The 24,500-nt window shown below is 54.5% G+C and overlaps 1 protein-coding gene across 2 annotated transcripts; it reads right to left on the minus strand.

Moving 5' to 3' along the window:
• Positions 1-353: 353 nt before the first annotated feature.
• Positions 354-23,123, minus strand: LOC131421681 (cytokine receptor common subunit beta-like). Of its 2 annotated transcripts, none has more exons than XM_058568428.1 (14): positions 23,022-23,123; positions 15,658-15,905; positions 14,571-14,694; positions 11,918-12,108; positions 8,512-8,663; positions 8,258-8,426; positions 7,576-7,711; positions 7,259-7,416; positions 5,972-6,111; positions 4,852-5,014; positions 3,672-3,762; positions 3,390-3,447; positions 2,415-2,518; positions 354-1,727 (listed from the first exon to the last, which is right to left on the minus strand). In XM_058568428.1, exons 2-14 carry the CDS (start codon positions 15,731-15,733, stop codon positions 587-589), a joined length of 2,703 nt encoding a protein of 900 aa, XP_058424411.1. In that variant the 5' UTR covers positions 15,734-15,905; positions 23,022-23,123; the 3' UTR covers positions 354-586. The 2 variants fall into 2 exon arrangements, with proteins under 2 accessions (XP_058424411.1, XP_058424412.1); XM_058568429.1 differs by lacking the exon at positions 23,022-23,123 and adding an exon at positions 16,241-16,897.
• Positions 23,124-24,500: the final 1,377 nt, after the last annotated feature.

Below are 24,500 nucleotides of genomic sequence, written 5' to 3' on the forward strand. Positions count from 1 at the left end.
TGTCCCAGTGCCTCCTGCCACCTGCACCTGGGCTGGAATCTAATCACGTGCATTCATGCTGCCGGGGACAGGCCACGGACACAGGTCCTCCAGCACAACCAGGCAGGGCAGCATCAGACTAGCTGAGTGAGACACGACATCTCAGAATAGGCTCAGCTTGGACCTCAAACTCACACTAATAATAAATCAGTGAAAAGAGAAAGAAGAAAATAGCAAAAGCAAGAAAACCTGGTAAAAAAGAAAGTGAGGGCAAATGGAATGAGTATGCATGGAATGTTCTATTAATTCAGAACCTAAAATTAAGGTAACTCAAAAGAAAAGTGTGTGTGTGTGTGTGTGTGTGGCGCGTGTGTGTGTGTGTGAGACAGAGAGCGAGAGAGAGAGGAGAGAAGTGATTTGCTGAGGGTCGAGAGAGAAGGCGGTGGTGGACTCTTTTTCCCAGTCTCCATCTGCTCCAACATGGAAGCCTCTCCTTGGCTTTGCAGAGATGACTGTGGAAGGGACCAGGGGCTGGGGGGAGAGAAGGGCAGAGCGGAGGGAAAGCAGATCCTCTCCTTCCACTCGCACCCCCCGGGGTCTAAGGGTCTCAGCACACCTCCCCAGGCCTGGTGACATCCCAAGTGGGCAGCGACAGGTAGTCCTGCTGTTTCAGGGCTTTGAAGAGCTGAATAGCTGGCACCTGGGGAATGGCCTGGGACCGGGGCTTCTGGGACGGGGGCTTCTTGGGTGGGAGCGCCTGGTTGAGGTCCCCAATCTCAGGACAGGGTCCTGGGGAAGAGGGCTTACTCTGGGGTGAGACGGGGCCAGACCCCACGCCAGGGAGGAAGCAATAGTCACCGACTTGCTGCAGGACCAGGAGCCCCTCGGGGTGGGGGGAGGCCGGGGCCGCATCTGCCCGAGGCTCCCCTGGGCTCAGGATGGGGCTGCAGGCTGTAGGAGGAGCAGGACTGACCAGTGGGGACTTGGGGGAATGACCTGTGGTGGGAGGGAGCTCCACATAGCCCTCAAACTCTAGCTTCATGGGGGCCGGGGCCCCAGGGGGCCCACCGGCCAGTCCAGGACAGAGGCTGTGGTCCTGGTCTGAGGGGAGCACCAGAGGCGGAGCCTGGGAGACAGAGGCAGCCCCTGTGGGCGGGACGAGGGCCAGCTCTGCAGTGGTGACATAACCAGAGGCCACGCCGCTGTCCTCAGAGCCCCCAGAGCCTGCAGGCAGAGCTGTGGGGCTGCCCTTTGAGTCCTGAGCGCCCACCACCAGCCCTGGTGCAGGAGGGGCAGGGCCTGCCCCTGCCTCCAGGGAGGGGCTCTCCTCAGCCCCTGGGCTGGGCTTCTTCTCCAAATCCCTGGCCTGGCCCTGTGCCATCGCCTGGGACAGCGGAACCAGCTGCACCTGTCCCCCCGCGGGCAGACACAGGTACTCCAGGGACCCCGGAGGTGGCGGCTTCTGGCTCGTGTTCATCTGCGGGGACGCCAGAGGGCCCAACACGTCAGGCAGGGAGCGGCTGTGGGGCGGCCCCAGGTAGGGGCCATTGAAGTCGAAGCCAGAGACCACGCTCTCAGGCCGGCCAGAGGGGGCCGAGAGGCCCGGCTGAGAGTTGGGGGGCCGCTCGGTGGGCAGGTCCGAGGGGGCCGGAGTCGTGTCGGGTTCGGATGGTGAGTCCCGGGCATCTTTAGGGTCCTTTGTGGTGAGAGGTGACACCTCGCTGTGCCCGCAGTCTACAGGGAACACCCTGTGGGGAGAACAGGTGCAGAGATGTTGGGACCACCCTAGGCAGACACATTAGCCCCAGCGCAGGCTCAGGGTGGGGGGAAAGCCTGGCCCACTGGGGCTCACAGGGAGCAGAGAGCAGGGCGAGGAGAGGGGGCAGGCCTGGAGGGGGACATTGGACTTTCATTCGTCTCCCCACGGATCTTGCCCACCAGCCTCTGGGCTCTCATCCAGGGTCTTCCTCGCCCAGGGACGGCCCCCACCCTCTGCTCCCCGACAGCCCCAGCGTCAGGCTCAGGTCAGTGCCCCGCCGTGCGGGCTCAGTCATCCCCCTCCTTCATCCCCCCGTGTAGTCCCCTCTCCTGAGGGTGAGTGGTAAGCTGGGGACAGCGTGCTGAGGCCACGAGGTCTGCAGCCCCTTGGCCACCCCCTGAGGTCAAGGCAGTGTGGGGTCTCCCTGGGAAGCAGGACAGGGAGAAGTCATCTGCTGCAGTCTCCCATCTCGGGTCAAGTCAGAGACACGGCCCTCCCTAACCTGGGAATCAAGTTCTTCCCGATGTCCAACCGGGATGCTGCCTGCTACAGTGCACACCAGCCTCCACGGATCTCTTCTCAGTGCCCTCAGGCCAGAGGCCACCTCATCTGAGCCCCTGAGGTGCACGATGGGCCGCCCTCCCACCTCCTGGGGATCCCGTGCCCAGACACTCACCCCTCCAGCTCAGGGAAGTGGCTGCCCCACGGCCCCTGGTATGGGGGGCTCCTGCTGGTGAGGACCCACACGCCGTCTGGGAGCCGCAGCCCGGCGCTCCCGTTCTGGAAGAGAGAGGACATGTGTGCCTGTGGTGCCAGGGCCATTGAGAAACTGAGGGTGGGGAGGGCTGTGGGGTGACCGGGGATTCAGTGAGCCCAGACATGGGGACATCTCAGCACCGTCAGGACCAGCCACGCCTTCTGACACCAGGAAGGGGAGGCCCAAGAGGGGCTGGGACTTCCCAGGGGTCCTCCAGCATCCGAGGATGGGGACCTTGTTCCCTCGAGTCTGCTGATCTGGGCTGTCGCTGCCTCCACGCTCACACCCCGGTCTCCCTCACTCTGGCCATGAGCGCCCTCCGCGGGCAGAGCTGGCCGTCCCTCCCTGACCAAAGGGCTCCCTCCACCCTGGCGCTGGCTCCCACCCAGGGGTCATCGCAGCCTCCCGTGGTGTGCCCCCAGCCTCACTGCCCGCCCCCCAGTTCCCTTCATGAAGGGCTCCTGTCTCCACCCTCCACGTGCCTTCTGCTTGCAGTGGCCTTTCCCACCTGGCACCGCCCCGGACCCCTCAAAGTCAGCTCCAACGTCCTGTCCCCGAGGAAGCCATTCTGCCTCCCACCGGCCCACCTACCCCCAGTAGCACTAACCCCCTCCCTGAGCCCACCCTGGATCCTGACACCCCCGCACTCAGCTCTCTCCGGGTCCACGGGGGCCCCTGCAGCTGGGGCACCTTGTGCATCTGCGGGACCCAGGGGGTGGCAGGGCTGAACTGGCAGGAGCTGGCCTGGCTCTTAGAGCTTCCCAGTCCCTTTCCTGGCCACGGACGCCCTACCACTCAAAGCCACAGGAAGGGGAGGAGGACGGGGGCACGGGGCCAGGGCACAGGAGCAGGAGAGCCCCTCCCACCCCAGCCGCCCTCACAGGCAGATCCTACCTGGAACAGGTGGCTCTTGCTGGGGTTGGGGATTTTCTCCTCCCACTTCCGGTTCAGCCTGGAAAGACAGCAGGGAGGTGACAGCCGCCAGAGCCCTCAGGGCAGCTGCCCCCTGCTCATGTTCTCCAAGCTCAGAGGGGAAACTGAGGCCCGGGGGGGGGATTTTTCCAAGGCCCTCAGGGAGTAGGTGGCAGAGCAGGGACTGGAGGGAGCTGGCTGTGAGGTGCCTGGCAACCCCCAAGTTCGTGGGGACCCCACCCCCCCGTCATGGAGTCCCCTTACCTGTACCCGTAGATGCCACAGCAGCGCAGGGCTAGGAGCAAGATTAGGGTGGCGAAGACCAGGATGAGCGCCAGGACCCACATGGGCAGCACTTCCGGGTAGGAAGGAAGGAAAAGGAGCCTTAGCATCTGGGGGAGGGAAGCCTGGGGGCTCAGGACGTGGGCAGATCAGTGCCCCCAACCCTGCTCTGTGCAGGCGCAGGGCTCCAGAGCTCACAGCCTTGAGGGGTGCAAAACAAGAGAGGAGGCCAGATACAGGCTAAGAAGAGGGCATTGGTCTGCACCCCCCACAGCGTTCAAGTACTGGGGAGGACACAGAGGGGAGATCCTTTCCAGTAGCAGGAGGTGCTGTGGAGGGGACAGTACCTGCAGCCCATGGCAATCACGAGGGGCTTCCTGAAGGAGGCAGCATATAAACTGGGCCTCGAGGAACAGGGAAGATTGGAGATGAAGAGAACGGGAAAGTTGTGCTGGTGGAGGCACCAGCAGGTGCAGAGGCCCATCAGGAGCCCCCGACACTTCCTGCCAGGCAGCCTGGAGCCCCTCAGAGGCTGTGCCCTCCGGGACTCCCCTGGTGTCCTTCCCTCGGCCTGGTGTCCAGCCCCCCTTTCTGCTTGACTGTGGCCCTCTCCCCGGGGCTCCTCCCCTGTTAAGGCCGCCTGGGTCTGGGGCGCTTGCTCCCCACTCCTCCATCCTCTCTGCAACCACCTCCTGGACCTAGTCTTGCACTCGTCTCCTGTGGCCCCTGCGGGGAAAGGTGAGGGAGAAATGAAAGCAGCCAGAGCAGGGAAGTGGGGGAGATTGAGAAATCAGACCCAGACCTTCCGGTCCCAGGCCTCAGTCTGCAGCTCCCGATGTTTGTTGCCATGGTAACAGGAAAGCAGGCTGAGTGGTCCCTGGGTTGGTGGCTGCCATAATAGCTAATGAAACCATGGCCCATATTAATAGAGGGCTAAGGTCTGGTCTGAGCGAGGACTGATGGGGAAACCTGCTCTTCTCTGTTCTCTCAAGACCTCACCTGCAGCCTGTGTCACACCAGGTGTCACTTTCCAATGACTAGTGACTCATGGGACGGAAGGCTGCTTGGGCGGGGCGGGGTCACATCTCCATGTCCGCATCACCCCTGTGCTCTGCCTAGCTGGGCTGCAGCAGGAGGGTGGGTGGAGGCCGGGGAGACATACCCCACTCAGTGACCCAGGAGCGCTCCTCACTCCACTCGCTCCAGATCCCGTTGTAGCCACCGGGGGCGGGCTTGACCCTCACCCTCGCCTGGTACCCGGTGGAGGCCTCCAGTTGTGGCAGGGACATGCTGTGGGCGTTCTGGAGGGACGCTGTCTTGCTCTCCTGTGGGTGCAGGTGTGTGAGCAGTGGTGCTGAGGCTGTGGCAACCTGTCTGGGGCACGTGGGCGCAGCAGCAAACCCCTCCCACCTCTGCACCCCAGCTTTTCTGCTAGCCCTCAGTCCCCAGCTGTGCCCTCATCTCCAGGTCTCATGCGGCATCACTCCCACCGTGGAGGACTCAGCCCAGTGCCCACGGAATGAGAGCACTCTGGATAGGACCGGGGGCCGCACCTCTTGTAATTCACCCCTGTGACATATTACAGCACCGAGGCCCAGAGACCCTGAGGAGTCATCAGGTCCCCCAGCCTTGAAACCCTTCAACCTCCCAGCTCCTCTGGGGGCAGCCTGGACCCCAATGATGGCCTCCCCAGGAACACAGTGCAGGATGACTGGACTCTGGGCTCTGAGACACGGGCTCAGGAGCCTGGGGCACACTCCCAGCTCCACGCCTGACCCACGCCCTCCTGGCCTCAGTTTCCCATTTTCAGTCTAAATGTCTGGGGCTGGCTCCGAGGTTTCTGATCTGGGCTCTGCAGAGCCTCGGGTTCTGGACACAGGCTCCGAGGGCTGCCTGAGGGAGGGGGCAGGAGACTGAGCCCAGCGCTGGGCCCTGCCTGATTCCATATAAGCAGCTCTGCTCTTAGTGGCAGCACATTTGCACTCCGGACAAGACTCTTCTGAAGAAATGTGCACGTTACAACTTTGGAAAACCGTTTATCCAGCTGTCTCTCAACCCTCCCCACCCTAGGCTCCCTTTGCAATTCAGGATTGGCTGTGTTAATTTTGGCCAAGTCATGTCACCTCTGTGAGCCTCAGTGCCTTCACCAAAGGATGAGATGGTGACCTGCTGACCACACGGGGTCGTGATCACCGAGTCCCAGCACCTGACACATCGTGCCCTCCTGGGTGCTATCTCACCCCCTCCTCCACACAGGTCCCTCCCCAGGTAGAGGCCCTCACCTCCCATGAGGCTGCATCTTTCTTGTACTGGACTTGGAAGGTGTGACCTATGTGTTTGTAGATCATTTCCTCTGCTCTCCAGTGCAGGATGTAGCCGTCTCTGCTCTTGGTCACATTGAGTGTCGGGGGAGCCATCTGGACTGGAGGGAGGGAAACTTTTAGGGAGCATCATTCCTAACAATCCTCCCATGGAACATTCCTTGTGTTCCATGCTGGTCACAAGTGCTGTCTCCCCTGGCCCAGGCCCCAGGCCCCACCCATCTCGGGGTCTCTGTGCCCCTACTTCATCACATCATCTGTTTTGACCTGAGCAGCCCTTCTCTGGGGAGATGCTGAGATACACTCATTTGTAGTGAGCCGACCCAAGGCATGGGGTGCCTACTAGTATTTAAGTAAAAACAAAATCACTCTTAATTGGATCTATCCTGGAGTATTGACTACGTTCTAGGCACTGTAATGATGTTCAATCTGCATGAATTATTTCACTCAATTCTCACAACAACCCTATGTTGTAGGTACTATCAACTTGTCACACTTTACAGACGGAGAAACTGAGCCCCAGAAGGATTAAGTAACTTGTCAAAGACAGGCAGCTAACGAGTGGAAGAGATGGGAACCCTGCAGCTCCCCAGAGAGTAAGCAGTGGATTCAAACCCAGGTGACAAGAGAAACTGGCTGCTGCCTCTGGCACACAGTAAAGACTGTGCGGAAGAGTTTGGTCATCACGAAGCAATGTAGGAGTGTCCTTTGCATGGGGTCCTTGCTACATAACAGGAATCAGAGATGTTGACATGAAGGAATTACAGTTTATTTGCACACACCCTAGCCCGCAATTGAAGAAGTAAATCATAGAGCAAGACTAAAGATATCAGTCAATGGGGGACTTTGGAAACCTAAAAGAGAAAGATATAAAGAGGAAATGAAGGGGAAAGTTTGGTGGGATGACCCGCAGGGCGTGGTTGACAGTAAGAGCTTCAGAGCAGCTGCCGAATTGGAGAGAAAAGCAGAACTGTAGGAATGGAGGAAAAATATTTTAAGGATGTGTTCCTGGGGATTATAGGTTGAATTTTCCTTCATATTATTTGCCATTCACTGTAGTACTATTGCTGCTTGAGAACTTCAAGAAGAGATTAGAGTTACTTTTGTTGACTTTGCTCACTGGACCGTGTTGTGTTGAAAAGGACACACGGGAAGACCGGGCCCTGAGGAACCCTGAGTTTCTACGGCTTACACAACTAAACAGTGCTGTCCCAAGACCCCCACACAGAAGGCTGGGGGCACACTCACTGTTCTCTGAGCTCTTTATAAATTTCTCTTCCTCCCTTGGCCGCACAGAGACGATGTACTGGCTGTGGTTGCTGGGGTCGGGCACGGGGATCCGGCAGCGGTGCAGGATGTAGGGGCCGCCGCGCTTTTCCTGCAGCACCGGGGAGCACTCTTCCTCCCTGGGGATGACGTGGAGGTGAGGGCAGGGGAGGCAGGGACCACGGCAAGGATGAGACCTCAGGAGGAGCTGTGGCTGCTGCTGGGGCCCAGAGACAGGAGGAGGCCTGGAGAGGGCAAGGCCCAGAGGAGGGGAGGGGACAGAGGAAGGGGACACTCACCCTGCACTGGGGCTGGACTTGTAGAAGAGGGCGAAGGAGACTGAGCTGGTCACCTCGGACCTCACCTCCCAGGAGCAGCTGAGCACAGTGGCACCGTCGAAGGAGCACTGGAGGTTCCGGGGCTGAGCCTCATCCCCTGGGAGGGAGACAGTCCCTCAGTAATTCCCTCCTTCAGTCATCCCATAGCCCTCAGGGGCCACCATGAGACTCATCGCAGAGAGATCATGGGCCTTGGGGCCAGAAAGACCAGGGGTTAAACGTCAGCCTGAACCCGCCGGCTGTGTGAGCACAGAGCAGAGCGAGTCTGTGCACCTTCACACCCCTGTGTAAGCGGGGAGAGCATCCACGTCTCAGTGCTGGGGTGTACACAATGACGCTGGTGTGTCTGCACACGGCAGAGCTCTCAGGACCACAGAGCCGCTCACGGTGCCATCGTGACTCTCATTGTAATTGTCCCCAGTCAGAAACTGTGCGACAAACTGGGGCCGAGACATGAGCAAGATGCAGCCGCTGCCTCTGCAGGGTCACAGAGGGGGTGGGGTGGGCCCAGGGGAGAGACTCCAAACACGGGGCACGGAAGATCCGTGGAATCCCGCAGTGTGGCCTCCTGGACTCCTTCTGTCCCGGAGCTGTAATGAGCCCCCTCCCCGCAGAGGGCATCGCCCCGACCCCACTGCGTTACCTGGCTGGGAGTCCCAGCGAACCTCCGGGCTCCACTGGCTGGGCCGTCCCGAGAGCCCCGAGCCCGGGGCCAGCCGGGTGCGCACTCGGGCCACATAGGTGCTGCTGGGCAGGAGGTGCTCTGGCCCCAGGACAGCCTGGGAGGAGTTGGAGAGGAGGGTGGGGGCGTCCTGTTGGGAGAGAGGGGCTGCTGGAGCGGGTGCTGGCTGGGCCGCATCCCTGTTGGCTGGGGGCAGAGCTGGCCGTGGTCCCTACCTCCCAGGAGTCCTGAAGCTGTCTGTAGACCACCTCGAACTCCAGGTTGGACAGCCAGTGGCTCTGGGACGCCACAAGGGCCACTCTCCAGGTCAGCAGGAAATGGTCCCCGGCAGCAGTGACCTGGAGGTCCTCAGGGGCGGGGGGCTGCACTGGAGGGAGAAGAAGTAAAGGGCCCATGAGGGGTTGGACGCCTGTGTGGCGGTCAAGGGCCTGCTGGCCTTTGTGTGGAGAGACCTGGATTCCAGGTGGAGCACTGCCCCCCCACCAGCTGGGGGACCTTGGACCAGACCCCTCCCCTCTGTGGGCCTCAGGCCCTTCATCTGCAGAATCGTGGGATTCAGTGTGATCTTGAGTGAGAGCTGTGCAGCTTGCCGTGCACATACAACATGAGCTCCTTCGACGGTGCTGGCGATGAAACTCTAAGTGGAGCCTCCTTCTGCCCCTGGGACCCCACTGCCCAGAATGTGGCCTATGTGGCCTCGTTTTTTCAGCAAAGGCTGCTGTGGCTCACCTTGCGCCCTCTCCTGCTGTCCACCCTCCTTCCCCTGTTCCCCTGCCCAGTGTCCCGCACCTCTCAGTGCCGAGCAGAAACATCTCCGCCAGAACCTCTTGGTCCCCATCCCCCAGGCAGAATCGCTCTCTTTCTTGTCCCCCCATAGCCAGTTGTGTGGTCCTTACAACCCTGGTGGATTTGTGTGTTTCCGGGTCTGCGTCCCCAGGGAGTTCAGGAGCTTGTGGGTGGCAGAGGTTGGGTCTTGACCCCTTCCCTACCCCCAGGGCGTGAGATGTCGTGGTTCTGGGAGTTTGGGGACAAAGTGAGTGAATGATTGAGTAAGTAAATGAATAAATACATGTAGGCAACCTTCAGAGGCTTTTCATGAAATCATTCCATCAACCAACAGAAGCAAACATCTGCTGGGAGCTACAGGGTTGGGCGAGCAGATGCAGTAGTGAATGGCACGGCTCCTACCTTCCTAAAGCTCCTGTGTCTAAACGCTGAGAGATGACTTTCAAACAAAGACCTCGATAAGAGCCCCAACAAGATGTAAAAGTTCTGTGCTGGACGTGAACGTGGCGTGTGAGAGCCTGGCAGAGCCGGAGCCTTCAGAAAATCTTCAGCCCAGCATGGCAGATACTCGGCACTGCTTCCCACCCACAGCCATGCGGGCATCGCCAGTCAGTCATTGCACAGCTAGCCCATGAGCCTGGCATGGAGGGGGCCCTTCTCAGCCCGGAGCTCTGGGAAGCTGCTGCCAACTGAACCCTGGGTGCCCAACAAAACCCATGCATCCAACCTGAGGGAGGTTAGTCCACCAGCTCCTTTCACAGCTGGAGAAACTGAATGAGGAAGCGAAATATCCTCAGAACAGATGAGATGCACGCCTGTCCCCTCCCCAGCACCCCGCGACTTCCCTGATTCGTTGCCAAAATGGTTTGGGCTGGAAGTGACCTCCCTACTCAGCATATGCTCCAGGAGGCAGATGTCACACTGCCCTCCCATTTCTGAGCTGTCCCCGTCTCCAGCATGACACTTCCCTGCTCCACGCCATAGCTTCACAGGGCAGGGAGACTGCCTGGTGTGTTCGGGGCTCTCCTGGTCATGCTGGTGCTCCACGAGCGAACAGGTTGATGAATGAACTGTGTGTATATTCTAACTTTGATTCGCATGCCCCCGCGTTCCCATCCCCTGGCCACACTCCAGCTGAGTCCTCATCATTTCTACCCAGGGTGAGCGCCTTCGGTCACTTTCTGGGCTCCAGCCTCCTGCCCCCTCCCATCCCTGACATCTAGCCTGTACATCACCCACCTCCGACATCCTCACACCCACATCTGGTCATGTCATGCCCCTTCAATGGCTCCCCATCGCCTAGATGTTGACTTCTAACCTCCTTTGCAGGGCACAGAAGCCCCTCAGTCAGGCCCTGCCTGCGCTGCCCCTCTCCTTCCTCCCGCTGTCCAGCCCCCTTGAAGCTGGTGCTCCCAGGACACAATTTTAGCGCTTTTCCCAACCTGCCTCTCCCTCCCGGGTCTCCCAGCCTCTGCACACTCTGTTTCCTCTGCTAGGAATGCTCCTACCGTGGTCTCCTCCCCCCACCCTTCAGATCTTCCCGCAAAGCTCTTCCTCTGGGAAGCCTGGCTGACCTCCCACGGGCTCCTTTCCCCTGCCCTTGGCACGTGGCACACACTTGCCTTCAGTGGGTGTTCACACTGGACACACCTGGTGTCTCCTGGCCTCTCCGGCCGGTACTCTGAGCTCCCCCCGGGACAGACTCTCTCTCGTCCACCAAACACGTGTTCTGAGACATTGTTTGAAATGAATTCAACACGAACTAACCCACCCCCTCTCCCAGGCCACAGCTTTGTGCTGCTGGGATGAAAAGAGGCAGGAAGCAAAGGCCGGAGCCCCCTCCCCATCTGACACCTGCAGGGACAGCAGCGTGGCCCAGGGTTAGGGAACCAGGATGCTAAAGTCAGACCTTCCTGGGTTTGAATCTCAGTTCTGCCACCAGCCGCTGAGAGGCTGTGAGCATCCACCTCCCTCCGCCTGTTTCCTCACCAGTCAAACAGCAATAACAATAGTGTTACTGCTAATCTGGTGTTGTTTTGAGGGTTAAATAAGAATCGGTAGTGTCTCCTGGAAGCCCAGGACATATGCGGTTTTTGCCATGTCAACGTAAACTCTTATGGTATGACTCCTCTTCTTAATTTAGCCTCATTCTAAGAAACAATTACCTTGAATGCAGAGTTTGAAAAGTTGGTTATATTTCTGTCTAATATACAGTCCAATAAAGCCTAACTATTTATATAACATGATCACTGACTCCCATCCACGACCACTGACTTTCTTGGGCCACCGTGGACACATGGTACACACATTGGGGTGACTCATCGAAGCCCGTCAGAAGTGACCTCCCCTCTAGCGTGCAGGGAGCACTCGGCATGTCTGACCCGTCACTGTCATGACTGCTCTGTGGGGGCACCTTGGAAACATTATGTCATCTCTTGGGGTCTCAAGAGCCTCGTCTATATGTGGGTGGTTGCAGACATCGCATGAGACCACAAAGATGATAGAGTTTTCTAAACAGACAAGCTTTTATGTGAATCCTAAGAACGGTTCTTCTACAAGGGTTGCCTCCAGTGCCAGGAGGCAGTGTCCTGGCAGGCAGGGGAGCCGCCAGGCACAGGAGAGGCACCTTTGACCAGGGCTCATCACACTGCACCTGTTCCAAGGCCCCATCGTGAGGAGACCACATCCTCCTCCCTCAGGAGATCAAACCCACCCCAAGCAGGGTCTCCACCCCTTGAAGGCTCTCACTCCCTGGCCCTTCTCCTGCAGTCTGGCCACCCGTAGGGCCCACTGTCCACACAGGGAGCACCCCTGGCCAGGGCCCCCAGGCCTCACCGTGCTGGGTCAGAGTGACGGTGAGCTTGGCGGCCAGAGGCCTGTCTGGTTGGAATGAGAAGTAGTCTCTGTCAGCAAGGACGAAAAGCTTGTAGGGAATGACGCATCTTCTGGGCACACAGCCGGGACAAATGCGGTCTGTCCAAGGCATGTCATCACTGAGATGGCAGGCCACTTTTTGCAGTGGGTCCCTGGCATGAGAGGACACAGGTTAGCCCAGAGTTAAGAAGAATCAGTCGTTCACAAACATTATTGAGTGGTTACCAATAAAGGTGGATGAGGAGGCCAGAAAGGCTGGGGTGGTGGACATACTTTGAATTGGGGAGACAGCGAAGCCCTCTTGGAAAAGGTGACATTTGAGCAGAAACTTGAAGGAGATCAGGGAGGGAGCAAATTCTGGGGAAAGGGGATCTCAAGTAAAGGGAAGCAAGTCCAAAGGCCCTGGAGCAGGTACAAGTTTGGAGTGTTGCATGACTAGGCAGTTAACCAGTGTGCACAGAGTGGAGTATGCGAGGGAGGGTGGTCTAGGAGACTAGCTGAGCCAGGGAACAGGACGCCAGCGCTTAAAAGGAATTTACGGAATTTGGATTTCACTGTAAGTGGGGAAAATTTAGAGAGTTCTGATCAAAGGAGTGACATATTTTGGTGTATGCTTTGAAAGGATTCTTCTGGCTGCTGGGTTGTGGATAGATTGGGTTGAGGGCGGATGGCAATACGGGATGCAGAAAGCCCAGTTAGGAGGCTTCTAGAATATCCAAGCGAGAGGAAGTGGTATGAACCAGGGCGATGGTCTTAGCAGATTCACGTTCTATCTGAAGACAATGTTGACAGCATTTGCTGCTGGATCGAATGCTGTGGTGGGGAGGCAAGGTGGTGAAAGAGATTAAAAAACAACAACAAAAAACCTCTCAGTTGTTTGGCTGGAGCCCCCAGGAGCCCCCATTTGGTGAAGCGAGATGGGGAGACTAGGCGAGGGCAGTCTTTGGGAGCAGAGCAGGAATTTGGCTCAGGACGTTGGGGTTAAAGACGCCTGTTAGCTGAGGGGCGAAGGGGAGAGGCAAGCGCACCTACGGCCTGGAGCTTCGGGGAGGTGCGGGCTGGACAGGGTGTGAGAGTGTCAGCCGTGGCCTGTGGCTGGATCTCTGCCCACTGGATCAGGATCTGAGATTGGAGGCCCAAGGACTCCCCATCTCATCCTTCAAGTTGGAGACAAAAGAAAGGAGCAGACAAGGAGACAGAAGAGGGCAGGCCAGGGAGACATGAGGAGGAGGGTGAGGGTGGCGGCCGGAGTCAGGAGAAGGGGCGCTTCCCGAGGAGGCTGTGGGCAGTCCGGGTCAGGCGCTGCCCATGGGCCCAGCAGGGAGGAGGCTGAGACCGGCCCTCAGATTCAGCACCAAGGAGGGCTTTGCTGCCTGTGGCAGGAGCGGTTTGGGCGGCCTGGGGGAGTGGGTCGGGGGCAGCAGAACCCTGGGGGAGCGGGTTCAGGAGAGAAAAACTGGAAAGGCACTGGGGACAGTGGTGTAGACACCTCTTTAGAGGAGTGTCACCTCACAGGAAGCAGAGGATGGTCCCGGCCCTCAGAGATGGGGTCAGGAGGTGCCTGGAGCTGCAGCCCTGGGTGGCATGTGTAAGTGGGGGTTGGGACACATTGGCTCAGTGATTGGGGAAGATCCCGGGAGAGGGCCCATCCACGGCACAGGGAGAGTGGGGACCGTGGTGGCAGCAATGTCCCTAAGCTGCAAGAGCAGATGGGACCCCCAGCTGCGGCCTCAGAGGGGACTGGGACAGGAAACCACTGCAGGGGGATCCACGGAGGCGGGCAGATGCAGGGCCAGCAGTGTGAGCAGGAAGGGGGCTGAGGAGCGGCTCTTCTGGGGGCGTCTGTGGTCTCAGTGCAGGAGGAGGGGTCACAGCGGAGGGGTGAGGTGGAGGGGGAGTCGAGGAGAGTGGAGAGAGGAGGATGGAGGCTCCAGGGAGAGCGGGAGAGAGGGCGATGCTGTGGCGTGTGAAAGGCCGGGTCCTCCACGGGGCGGCCTCCAGGGGCTCTCCCCGGACCCGGTGAGGCCGGCTGTTTAATTATGTCTGTTATGGTGAGTTACTCTCACCAACACCCTAGCATGGTGTGAGGAATCCTCCCACGTGGCGTGTGCCCAGGAGACCACTTGGGGAGAAAGGAGCAGCCCCACACTCTGGAGGAGGCCGGGCCTCGGGGAGACATGGAGCCCTCCCCACAGGCTGGACGCTGGACACAGGACGCTGGTCCCACTCGGCCGCTCACCCACCATGTGGCCGGAGGAGGGACCTCACCTCCACAGCCTCAGTCTCCTCATCTGTGAACTGGGCATCACATCCCCGCCTGGCCCACCTCACAGTGAGGATGGATTGAGACCCACTCTGTGGGGTGATTTTGTTAAACTGTGATGAAATAAGAAAATTATCACCAGGACCATCAACAAGCACAATATTAGTATAGACGGCCCTTCCCGGAAACCCCGACATCAGACACCAGCGCCCTGGCCTGGCAGGCTGCCCGACGGAGCAGGGGCTCCGGGGCAGGGGCCTCCCTCTCTGTCCTCCGTCCACCCCCACGTGGCACAGCCCCTCACAGCAGCGCCCTCCCTGCCCTCCGGCCCCCGGGCCCCGTGTCACTCACTCGTTCAGCCTGCGGTGGAGAGTCACGTTGATGAGCCGCTGGGCGTCCCGGGTGTCCGCCCAGCTGCAGACGATGCGACTGGTGTAGTCGTTATGGCAGCTCAGGGTCTGCAGCGGGATGGTCCCTGACCGGGGAGAGGCAGGAAGGGGTCACACCTCTCCCCCCACGGGTCCCTTCTCACCACCCCTCCCAGCCCCTCTGGGGCACGTGGCACTGAAGAGGGGTCTCTTGGAGTCTTGTAGAGGCTCCTGGCTACCAGGCAGAGGTCCCCAGGGGCCCTACGTGGGGCCGGGGGCTCTGTGGGTGTGAGCGTCCTGGTGGTAGACCCTCCTGTCTGGATAGAAACAATATTCTAGCTGATTCACAGCACATCTCCTAAGCCCCTGCTGTGTCCTGCTCCTGGGCCAGGGTCTCCCTCCCACGCCAGGATGGGGACGCCCATCAGGCACAGGCCCTGCTCCTGGACACCTCAGGGCAGCCTGGAAGGAGAGGCACAAACACACCCTAAGAGGCAAAGCCCTAATCTGGACCTACCCACCCTGGTCTCCTGGTCAGCGGCCAGGTCTGATGGTGGGAAAAGGGACTGTGGTTCCCACGGGACCCCTTGGGAGGGGGGTTCATGGGCCTCAGGAGCCTGAGGAGCATCCCAGCCGGGCCTCCAAGCACGAGGAGGATGCTGGGGCTGAAGCAGGGAGAGACCCCCAGGCTGAGGGCCCCCCAGGAGCAAAGGTGGGGAGGTGGGAGCTAGTTGAGGCCGTCAGAGGAGCAGAGTGTCTGGTGGGGAAGGAGAGGCAGAGACAAGGCTGGAATGACGGGTCTGGAGGTTAGAGGCCTTGAAAGCCACACTGGGAAACGTGGGCGGAGCAGGGCCACAAGTGGGGAGGAACTTTACAGGAGGCCAGGGAGGAAGGAGCAGGAGTGTGGGAGGAGGAAGAGGGAGGCGCCAGAAGATCAGGGAGAGAGAAGAAAAGAGAGAAGGGAGGGAGGAAGGGAGGGGCGGCTGGAGCTGCTGGGGTCTGGGGCTTCCTCAGGATGGGACCAGCTGTGAGGAGGGCGACGGGGAAGGGGAGGGAGCAATCGGGCTCACCTTGGGCCCCTGCCACACTGAGCCTCCAGCACAGAGCCAGCAGAGCGATGGGGAGCAGCCTCTGGGTCAGCCTCATCTTTGGGGTCAACTCTGGATGAGCAGGGGGCCGGCACAGGTGGGTCCAGGTCTGGGCAGGGTCCAGGGTCCTCACTGCCCTGGAATCTTGTGTCCCTCCCTGGCTGGGGGCCAGGCCAGACCCATGTTATCGGCTCTTGTGGTTCCTCCTTCCAGGACTCTGCTCCTTAGGCCTGGGGAAGGAGGTGTTAGCTGAGAGCTGCCCGCTCCGGTCCTGTAGCCATGGCGACTCGGCCTGTGCTGTGGGGTGACGCCAGGAGCGGCCCTGATGCAGGGGCTCCAGCCCCCACCTGACTCAGCCTGACACCCTGGACAGCCCCTTCCCCTTACTCAGGGTCTGGGGCGTGATCGGGAGGGAGATGCACACATGACCTCTGAGAAGTGGATCCCCACCGGGTCGTGCATCAGGTATCCCTGGGCAATGCCCTGGTGAGGGGAAACCCGAGAGGCAGGCCTGGTGTTTGGTTTCTCCTGAGCTCCCGGCTCCCTGTGGGCTGCTGACCCACACCTGCTTTGGGGTCGCTGGGTGTTGGGGGCCCCCGCGTCCTCCCCTAGGTGTGATCTCGCGCACGCATGCCCGCTCACACGTTCACTGCCACCCTCCCGGCCTGGTGCTGTCCCCGCCCTCTCCATTTACTGTCATTCCTCCCACACCACCCTCTGAAAGCCAGTTCCCTTTTCTCCGCAGGAGGCTGGGGATTTCCTCTTTTCATCTTGTCTGGGCCTGGGAAGTACCCAGGAGAGCAAAACAGAGGGCCGTGGCTACTTTTCTCCCCGTAAGATTGTCTGAAATTCACTCAAGACGCACACACACAGGCGCACACGTGCTCACACATATGCACGCATGCTTACACACTTGTGTTGATGCACACACACACATACACACAGAGCAGCAGCTGGCTTGTTGGGAAAAGCACAGCTCCGGGCTCAGCCAACCCGACCTTCCACACAGGCTCTGCCCCTCCCATGCCCGTGACCTGGGCTAACGCACCAATGCTCCCTGCACCTCGCTCTGGGCATCTGTGAAACGGGTACAAGCTCATATCTCACATGGTGGTCCTGAGGAGAACCAAACGCTATGATGTTTACAGAGTGGTTAGCCTGATAAATGCTCAGGAAAGAAGAGCAGGCTTGTTTGGGGCTGGAGGAGCGTATTTGTCCACTTTAGCGCCTGCGGGGGGGGGAATGCCACGGGGTAGGCATGTGAGGGTCTGCATGGGCTGGTGCAGCTTGGGCTGCCTACCTGGGACTAACCTGAAAATTCAGAGCTTCTGTTTGGATCTTATCATAAGTAGAAATACTACATGTGTAAAGAGAGCAATTCATCCCCAAATAAGTGCTGGTTGAACACAATTCCAGTCAAAATCTAACAAGATATTTTTGCAAGAACTCAGAGGGAAAAAATGTATATGAGGACAGCTAATGAGATTTTTAAAGATAAGGAGGTTCTACCAATAGCAAAATTTATTACAAAGATCTGATAAGTAAAGAAGTGTGTTGTCTCACACACACGCGCACACACACACACACACACACACGTGATAGATCAATGGACATACTGACCAGACAAACTCTGTTTTTACCCAAAATGTACTATATGGTGAAGGAGAAATCGTGAATAAAGGTGAAGTGATGGAATAATAAAAAGTGCTAAGATAATTGAATAACAACACAAACATATCAGCCCAAGTCCCTATTTCACACCATTCCCCAAATATCAGGTAAATTAAAAATCTAAATGTAAGAAGTCAAATCATATTAAACTTGCAAACCATAGAAGTGAATACCTTTGAACTATTTAAGCTTAAATGCAGTAGAAGAAATCAGAGAGACAAAGGCAGATAGATAGCACATTAAAGCAAAATCTTCTATACTTTATAAAAATAACCGAATCAAGAAGCAAAGGACAAAGTGAAAAAAAAAAAGTTTACACCAAAATTGTGGAGAACAGATCACTATCTTTACACTGTAAACAGTTAAAACAAATTAATGTCACCGAAGGACACAAGCATGAAATTTACATGCACAGAGAGAATTCATATCAGTGGCTGACAGTTACTAAACACTTACCCTGAGCCAGGCAGTGTTCAAAGGGCTTTACAGATATTAATACATCAATGTGTAGGTTACTATTAGAATCCCCGCTTTACAGATGAGGAAACAGGAATAGGGACGTTAAGTAACTGGTCCGTGATCCTCAGCTAGTAAGGGACAGGCTGGGATTGAAGCCCGCAGCAGGCTGGCTCTGGTGTCACTACACCAACAGTGATTGTGTTTCCCCGTCATCAGTACCGTGCGTGTCTGTTCTGACATATACTGACCCAACGGATGCTTCTAAGGACATGCACAGATCCAGCAAACACAAAACTTTAAAACATCTAAGTTAGCATCCTCAGGGAGATTTGAGATCAGAGCCATTTGAAAGAACAGACTGCTATGCAAAGAAATAAACAGAGTTCTTGGAATTTGAAGGTATGAGATCCATAATCAAAAAGCAAATCTCAGTAAAGGGTCAAATCACAGAATGAACACTACAAATGATCATGTTACCGAGGTAGATGTTGGAGACAGAGCAAATGGGCAAGGAGATGGAAAGTCTTAGAGAAAAGTTGAGACCTGGGAAAGGGAACCAGGAGTTCCAACATCCACAGGCAGAGGGCAGAGAGAATTGAGGGCAGGAAAGGCAGACAGTGTCACCTACGTAGCTGTCCCTTCCTCTTTGGTGACAGAAGCTCAAGCTTTAGCTGGGCTTATTGCTGTACAGAATAAGAGATTATCTTTCCTACACTCTCCCGTTGCCAGGTGTGGTCATGTGACTATTATGTTGTACAAGGAGATATGAGTAGAAGCACTGGGTGTGCCTTCCAAAAAAGGCTGCTTAAAGGGAGTTGTCTCAGGTGGGAAGGGTCAATTTTTGCCCTCCTGCCTTTCCTCTTTTTTCCAGCCTGAAACTTGGAAGTGATAAATGGAGCTCCAGCAGCCATTTTGGATCATAAGGTTACCTTGAGGATGGAAGCCATATGCAAGGCTGATACAACAGAACGAGAGGAACTTGGATCCCTCTTGTCACTGTGGAATTACTGTATCAGCCTGAAACTGTCTATTTCTGGCCATCTTTTATGTGAGGGAAAAATAAACATGTATTGTTAAGCCACTGTTATTTGGGGATTTTCCATGTGCAACCAAACAAATGTAATTGGAACTAGAAGAAACTGCACAGAGCTTTAAAGCAGACAGTCTACTAAGTGAAGAGCATGATTCATTTTTAATAGTGCCCTACCCAGGCACATGCTGGTGAACTTTCAGTCATCAGAGAATAAAAGGGTAATTCTAGAAGCTTCCAGAAGGAAACAAACAAACAGGTTATTTTGGGACAAGGGTCAGGTTGGCAAGATTTTCTCACAAGTGACCCCGAATTCTAAATAGATAGTGATGTCTTGAAAATACTGAGGGAAAACATGTTTAAGCCTAGAATCATAAAAAAGTCAAGCTTACTTGGAAGTTCAAGGACAAAAAAACACAACATTTTGGAAATGTAAGGATACAGAAAGTTTTTCAGATCTTTTCTGAAAAAAATTACTCTCGGATGTACTTCAGAAAAAAAAAATCCAAGAAAGAGAGACAGCATATGATACTGAAATCAGTGGTGAGAAAAGAAACCGATAAGACTTAAGGTTAAGTAAAGAGAAATTGTTACTGTATAAAGTGAAAATAAATAAATACATGATAACAATATTGAAGTAAAACTCGGATGATCTTACTGTAGGAGTTGGCCGTAAGGTTGTGGGTGGAAGGCAGACGAGAACTGAAAGCTCGCTAAGGATCTTGTCTTGTTTTGGAGGAGCATTTATAGGTTAAGCCCAAATGCTGTTGGAAAATATAAGTTAAATACGTGTTTTAAAAATATAAGGGTTAAAAGTCACTAAGAGTGAGGGGCATAGAGCAAGAGGATGACAGGGAAAGGGAAAGGAAAGGGAGAGAGAGGGAAAAAAGAGGATAGAAAAACCTGACAACTTCTCATTCAAAATAAACACGCACACCCAGATTCTCAAACTCATGAAGAAATTTAATGGTAGGAATAAAAACTGGAAATGAAAAAAAAATGCAAAACACAAATTCATTCCGGACAAAACCAATTTCATAGGACAATCTGACAAAGACTTTTAAAAGAAGAATGCATCATGGTCACATAGAGATTATTCCAGAAATGGACGGAGAGCCATTAAGAAATCTGTTTATGATGAAAAGAAACAGATTAACAGGTTAAAATGAAAAAAAGGATAAGTTTATCTTAACAGGTGATCCTAAATATTTGATAATACAAAAGTCATTCCTGATTAAACAAACTTCAGCAAATGAGGAGTTGAGGGAAACGATGGCATTTCTGGGTATTTACTAGAAACTCGTGGCAATATCAGAGTCTAAGGGAAATGTTAGCACCTTCCTCATCAAAGGCACAGACAGGAGGAGGCTGCCCACCATTGTCATCTCCTGTGGTCAATCCTCCCCCAAATAATCTTTACATTCAATGCAACCTAAGTCAAAATTCCAAAAGAATTTTTAACAGGCTTGACAAACTGATTCTAGATTATAACAAAGCAAACATGAGAGACTTGCTCTATTAGCTAGAAAAATAATAAGGCATATAACAGTGGACAGATGGAACAGAAAACAGTAAGGAAAATAACCAAGTAGGAATTTGGAAAATAATAATGGCATCTCAAGTCACCGAGGAAAGGATGGGCTCCATACTCATAATTAATGATATTGCAACAATTAGCTGATAATTTTTTTAAAACTTAGATTATCACTTTACACATTACCCCACCCTTCCAAATTCTAGATGGATTAAAGACCTAAAAGTCAAAAATAAAATGATAAAAGCCTTAAAAATGTTTCTTTAATCTTTGGGGTTGAACAAGACACCAAATCCAGAAAGCATACAGTAAAAAAAAAAAAAAAAAATGACAGATTTGATTTAAAAACCATTAACACATTTTTATACTTGCAATATATCTTAAACATGGTAAAAAAAAAGACAAGTGATAATCTGGAAGAAATTATTTTCAACATAGGTAAATAAATGGTTAATACACATAATAAATGAATCACTCAAAGTTAATAGGTAAAAGACCAAGAACCTGTCAAAAAAAGGACAAAGGACTTTCTGTGCATGTCATAAAAGGAATAATAATAATAATCAGAGAAAGGAAAAATCTAAGTAAGAACCAGATAATTTTCATCTATGACATCGGACACAATTAAAAGATTGATCATTTCCCTAAAGAGAAATTGGTGTTTCTATGCATAACCATGAGGATGTGTGTTAATTCAGTTACTTTGAGGATGGTTTGACAATATCTATTAAAATTTTAAATGTACCATCTCTTGCCCAGAAATTTTGCTTCTAGGAATCTGGGCTGCAGAAACACTTTCATACGTGTGGAAAAATTTGAAACAACCTAAGTGTCCATCAACACAGGATTGAATAAACTGTGGTGTGCCCAAACCAATAAATGCCATGTATTTCTTAGGATTGATCAATGAGTTAAATCAGTATGTATTATTGTGAAAATTGTCCAAAACATAAGAGTAAGTGAAAAAATAAGTCATAGAACAATATATATGTTATACTCCCATCTATGTACAAAGAAAAATTATATACTATGCTTAGAAAATGTTCTAGAAGAATCTGTATGGTAAAGGGAGTGGGATGTGGGACTAGTATATCAGGATAATTGAGACTTTATCTTTTGTGCTACCTAATTCTGGGCCATTCTAATCTTTAATAAAGCAGATATCCATGTATTTACTTGTTTAATATTAAATAACTCAGGGCCGACCCAGTGGCATAGCGGTTAAGTTTGCGCATTCCGCTTCGGTGGCCCGGGGTTCGCCAGTTCAGATCTTGGGTGTGGACGTATGCACTGCTCCTCAAGCCATGCTGAGGCGGTGTCCCACATAGAAGAGCTACAACTCTACAACTATGATACGCAGCTATGTACTGGGCTTTGGGGAGAAAAAAAAAGAAAAAGAGGAAGATTGGCAACAGAGTTAGCGCAGTGCCAATCTTCCTCAAAAAAAAAAAAATTAAATAACTCACGAACTATCCCGTAGTATTGGTGGATACAGCACAACATAAGTAAAACTGATGAATGGAGAAAAGAGTGACCAAAAGCTAATAGGACAGGTTTTACTCATGAAACTATTAGAAAGAAGGAAAGACGGTAAGTAGAGAAAATTAGAATCCGGTTATGCAAAAAGATAACAGCAGGGCCTTTGAAGACTAAAAATTGCACATATGAACTTGCCACTGGAGCCTTGCACCCCAAGTCAGACCCATAGAAACACTTGCCCTCCCATCCACAGGGCAAATGCATGCACCTGCACACACCTGAACACACACGCACACACCGTGATGCAGACACCCCCAGACGCCCACCCACCCAGCCAACACACTTGGGCACAGAACATACGCATCTGGGCCCAAACCCAACTAAGCAACAGTGGTTCAGGGCGGAATGTGACAGTGAAAAGCATTCTCTGAGGGGGAAAAATATGTCCTGGGCAAGGGACTGGGCCCACTTCTCATCTTCCAAAGTGAGCTTCCCAAGAAGCACCGAGCTCTGGGCCAGAGCACAGCAAGATTCCAGGCTTCACCTTCTGCCTCCCAGTCTCTCTGCATCCCCATGGATACCCACGCATGCGTGTACACACACACACACACACACACACACACACACACACACACTCTCTCTCTCTCTCTCTCTCTCTCTCTCTCTCTCTCGCTCGCTCTCTCTCTCTCTCTTTCTAAACCAGGAGCTCTTGGTTGTCAGAGCTCTTCCCTTTCCAGAGACGAGGAGACAGAAGCCCAGGGCAGGGAGGAGATGTTCTCCCTGCCATCAAGGCCTTAATGACAACTTAGTGACAAAGTAAAGATGGATGGCACACAGATGTCTGACTCCCAGTCCTGAGCCGTCCTCCACCTCAGCTGACCTCCCTGTGGCCAGGATAGCCAGATCCTGCCAGTGAGGCCCAGCCCTCCCAAGCCCCCCCAGACACTCAAGCGGGTCTGCACCCCTGGCTATCTCCTCGCCCACTGGCTGCCCGAGGAGTCTGGGCTCAGGTCTTCCCAAGAGGCCAAGCCCCAACCTCCCCAGTCCCCAGAGCTCACCTGCCCACCCAACACCCCCAGGCTCTCCCTGTCCTTTCCATCCCAGGCTCCCCACATGTCCCCTGCTCCCAACCCCACTCCACCCTTCAGCCGGCCCCCGAGAGCCCGGCCCTACCTCTCTGTGGTGAGACAGCCCAGCCTTCTGCTGGAGTCTCCAGGCGGCAGAGAGCCTCTCACGCTTCCTATTTATGCTGACGTCGTTAGGAAACGGAGAGGCAGAAAGAGGAAGCGATGCTGGCCCAGGCCTGTTTCTGCACAAGCGACTCTTCACAAGATTGCCTGCCTTCTTAGAACTGTGGACATCAAGAAGCAATTTTTCTCTAAGCCTTACTAACTTTGCAAATGTTCCTGCTGCCGGAAGTTTCTACCTACTCTGTCTCCCTGTAAACTCCTATGCATCCTCTAACTGCCAGCTCAATGCAAAGTTCCTCCATGCAACCTACCTGACACCCCCAGGGGGTTGCAGGGGGAGGGGGCTGCACTAACCAGAGCAGGTGAGAGCCCAGAGCCAGAGGGACCTGGACTAAACTCCCACCTCCACCACTGCGCAGAGTGTGACCTTGTGCAAATTACCTGCATGTAACTTCGCCAGGTCTCAGGAACCCCATCTGTTACTTACTTACAAGCATCTACAAACACGGAAGGGCTGTTGAGGAAACCAAAGGAGATGCTAATGGCAAGACCTCAGCTCAGAGCCTGGCGCACAATAACCCCCAAGTGCTAGCCGGGATTATTTTGATTCCCCTGGTGGCCTTTTGCCCTGTACCTCCCCACGCTGTCCCATAGCCCTCAGTGTTCGTGGCTGTCTTTCCCCAACCCTGCCTTGTGTGGGGCTCACATTTCTCTCCCCAGCATCCAGCACATGCCCTGGCACAGAGGAGGCCCTGGGTGACTGAATGTGGAATGAATGAATGAATGAATGAATGAGTAACTCCCTGAGCACAGCAGCGCTGTGGTTAAGGCAAAGCGAGTGAGGCATCCCCCTGGGCACAAAATTTAAGAGGGCACCAATACATTCAGTAATCGAGATAAACAATATTTCAGTGAAACATTGTAAAAAATCAGAATTAATGCAAAAAACTCCAGAACGAACAAAATATGAAATTTTAAATACAGACGGGCCCAGTATCAGTGCCATGCCAAGCCGTGTTGGAGTCGGAGGCAGAAGGAAAAAGCAATGCTGTTTCTGCTGAGCAGAGATGAGGAGAGAGGAGGAGGACGCCTTCCAGGGAAGAGGGTACAGCGGCGGGCGTGGGAGGTGAGAATGAGGGCTGGGAACCTGTAACAAAGCCCCTGGACTCCTGGCCTGATTGTTCTTTGCTTTCCTCCTGCCAGGAAGGGCTCACCTGGCCAAGAATAGCTGGAAATGCCCCGCCTGGGCGGAGAGAGTGCAAGCTGGAGGGCGGAGTGGTGGCTGCCGGACCCGAGTTCTCTCGGGCACACCTGCTGGTGTGCAGTTCCTTCTGGAGTGGAGAGGTGGTGCAGGAGTCTGCGCAGGGCTGGAGAGGAGGGAACTGAAGTGATGTGCAGGGGTCTTTCTTTTCTCCTAGGGGCTCCCATCCAGCCTGTCCTCTCTGAGCTCCTCTGTTGTGCT

The sequence above is a fragment of the Diceros bicornis genome, chromosome 25 (genome assembly GCF_020826845.1).
Source record: "Diceros bicornis minor isolate mBicDic1 chromosome 25, mDicBic1.mat.cur, whole genome shotgun sequence".
Lineage (NCBI taxonomy): Eukaryota > Metazoa > Chordata > Mammalia > Perissodactyla > Rhinocerotidae > Diceros > Diceros bicornis.

Bases quoted from the DNA above. Each gene is read 5' to 3' on its own strand.
- LOC131421681 (XM_058568428.1), bottom strand. From the start codon at position 15,733: ATGAGGCTGACCCAGAGGCTGCTCCCCATCGCTCTGCTGGCTCTGTGC. The intron at 3,448-3,671 runs GTAAGGGGACTC...CTGTCTTTCCAG, and splicing joins TGTGGCATCTACGGGTACAG to GCTGAACCGGAAGTGGGAGG. The intron at 1,728-2,414 runs GTGAGTGTCTGG...TTCTCCCCACAG, and splicing joins CACTTCCCTGAGCTGGAGGG to GGTGTTCCCTGTAGACTGCG.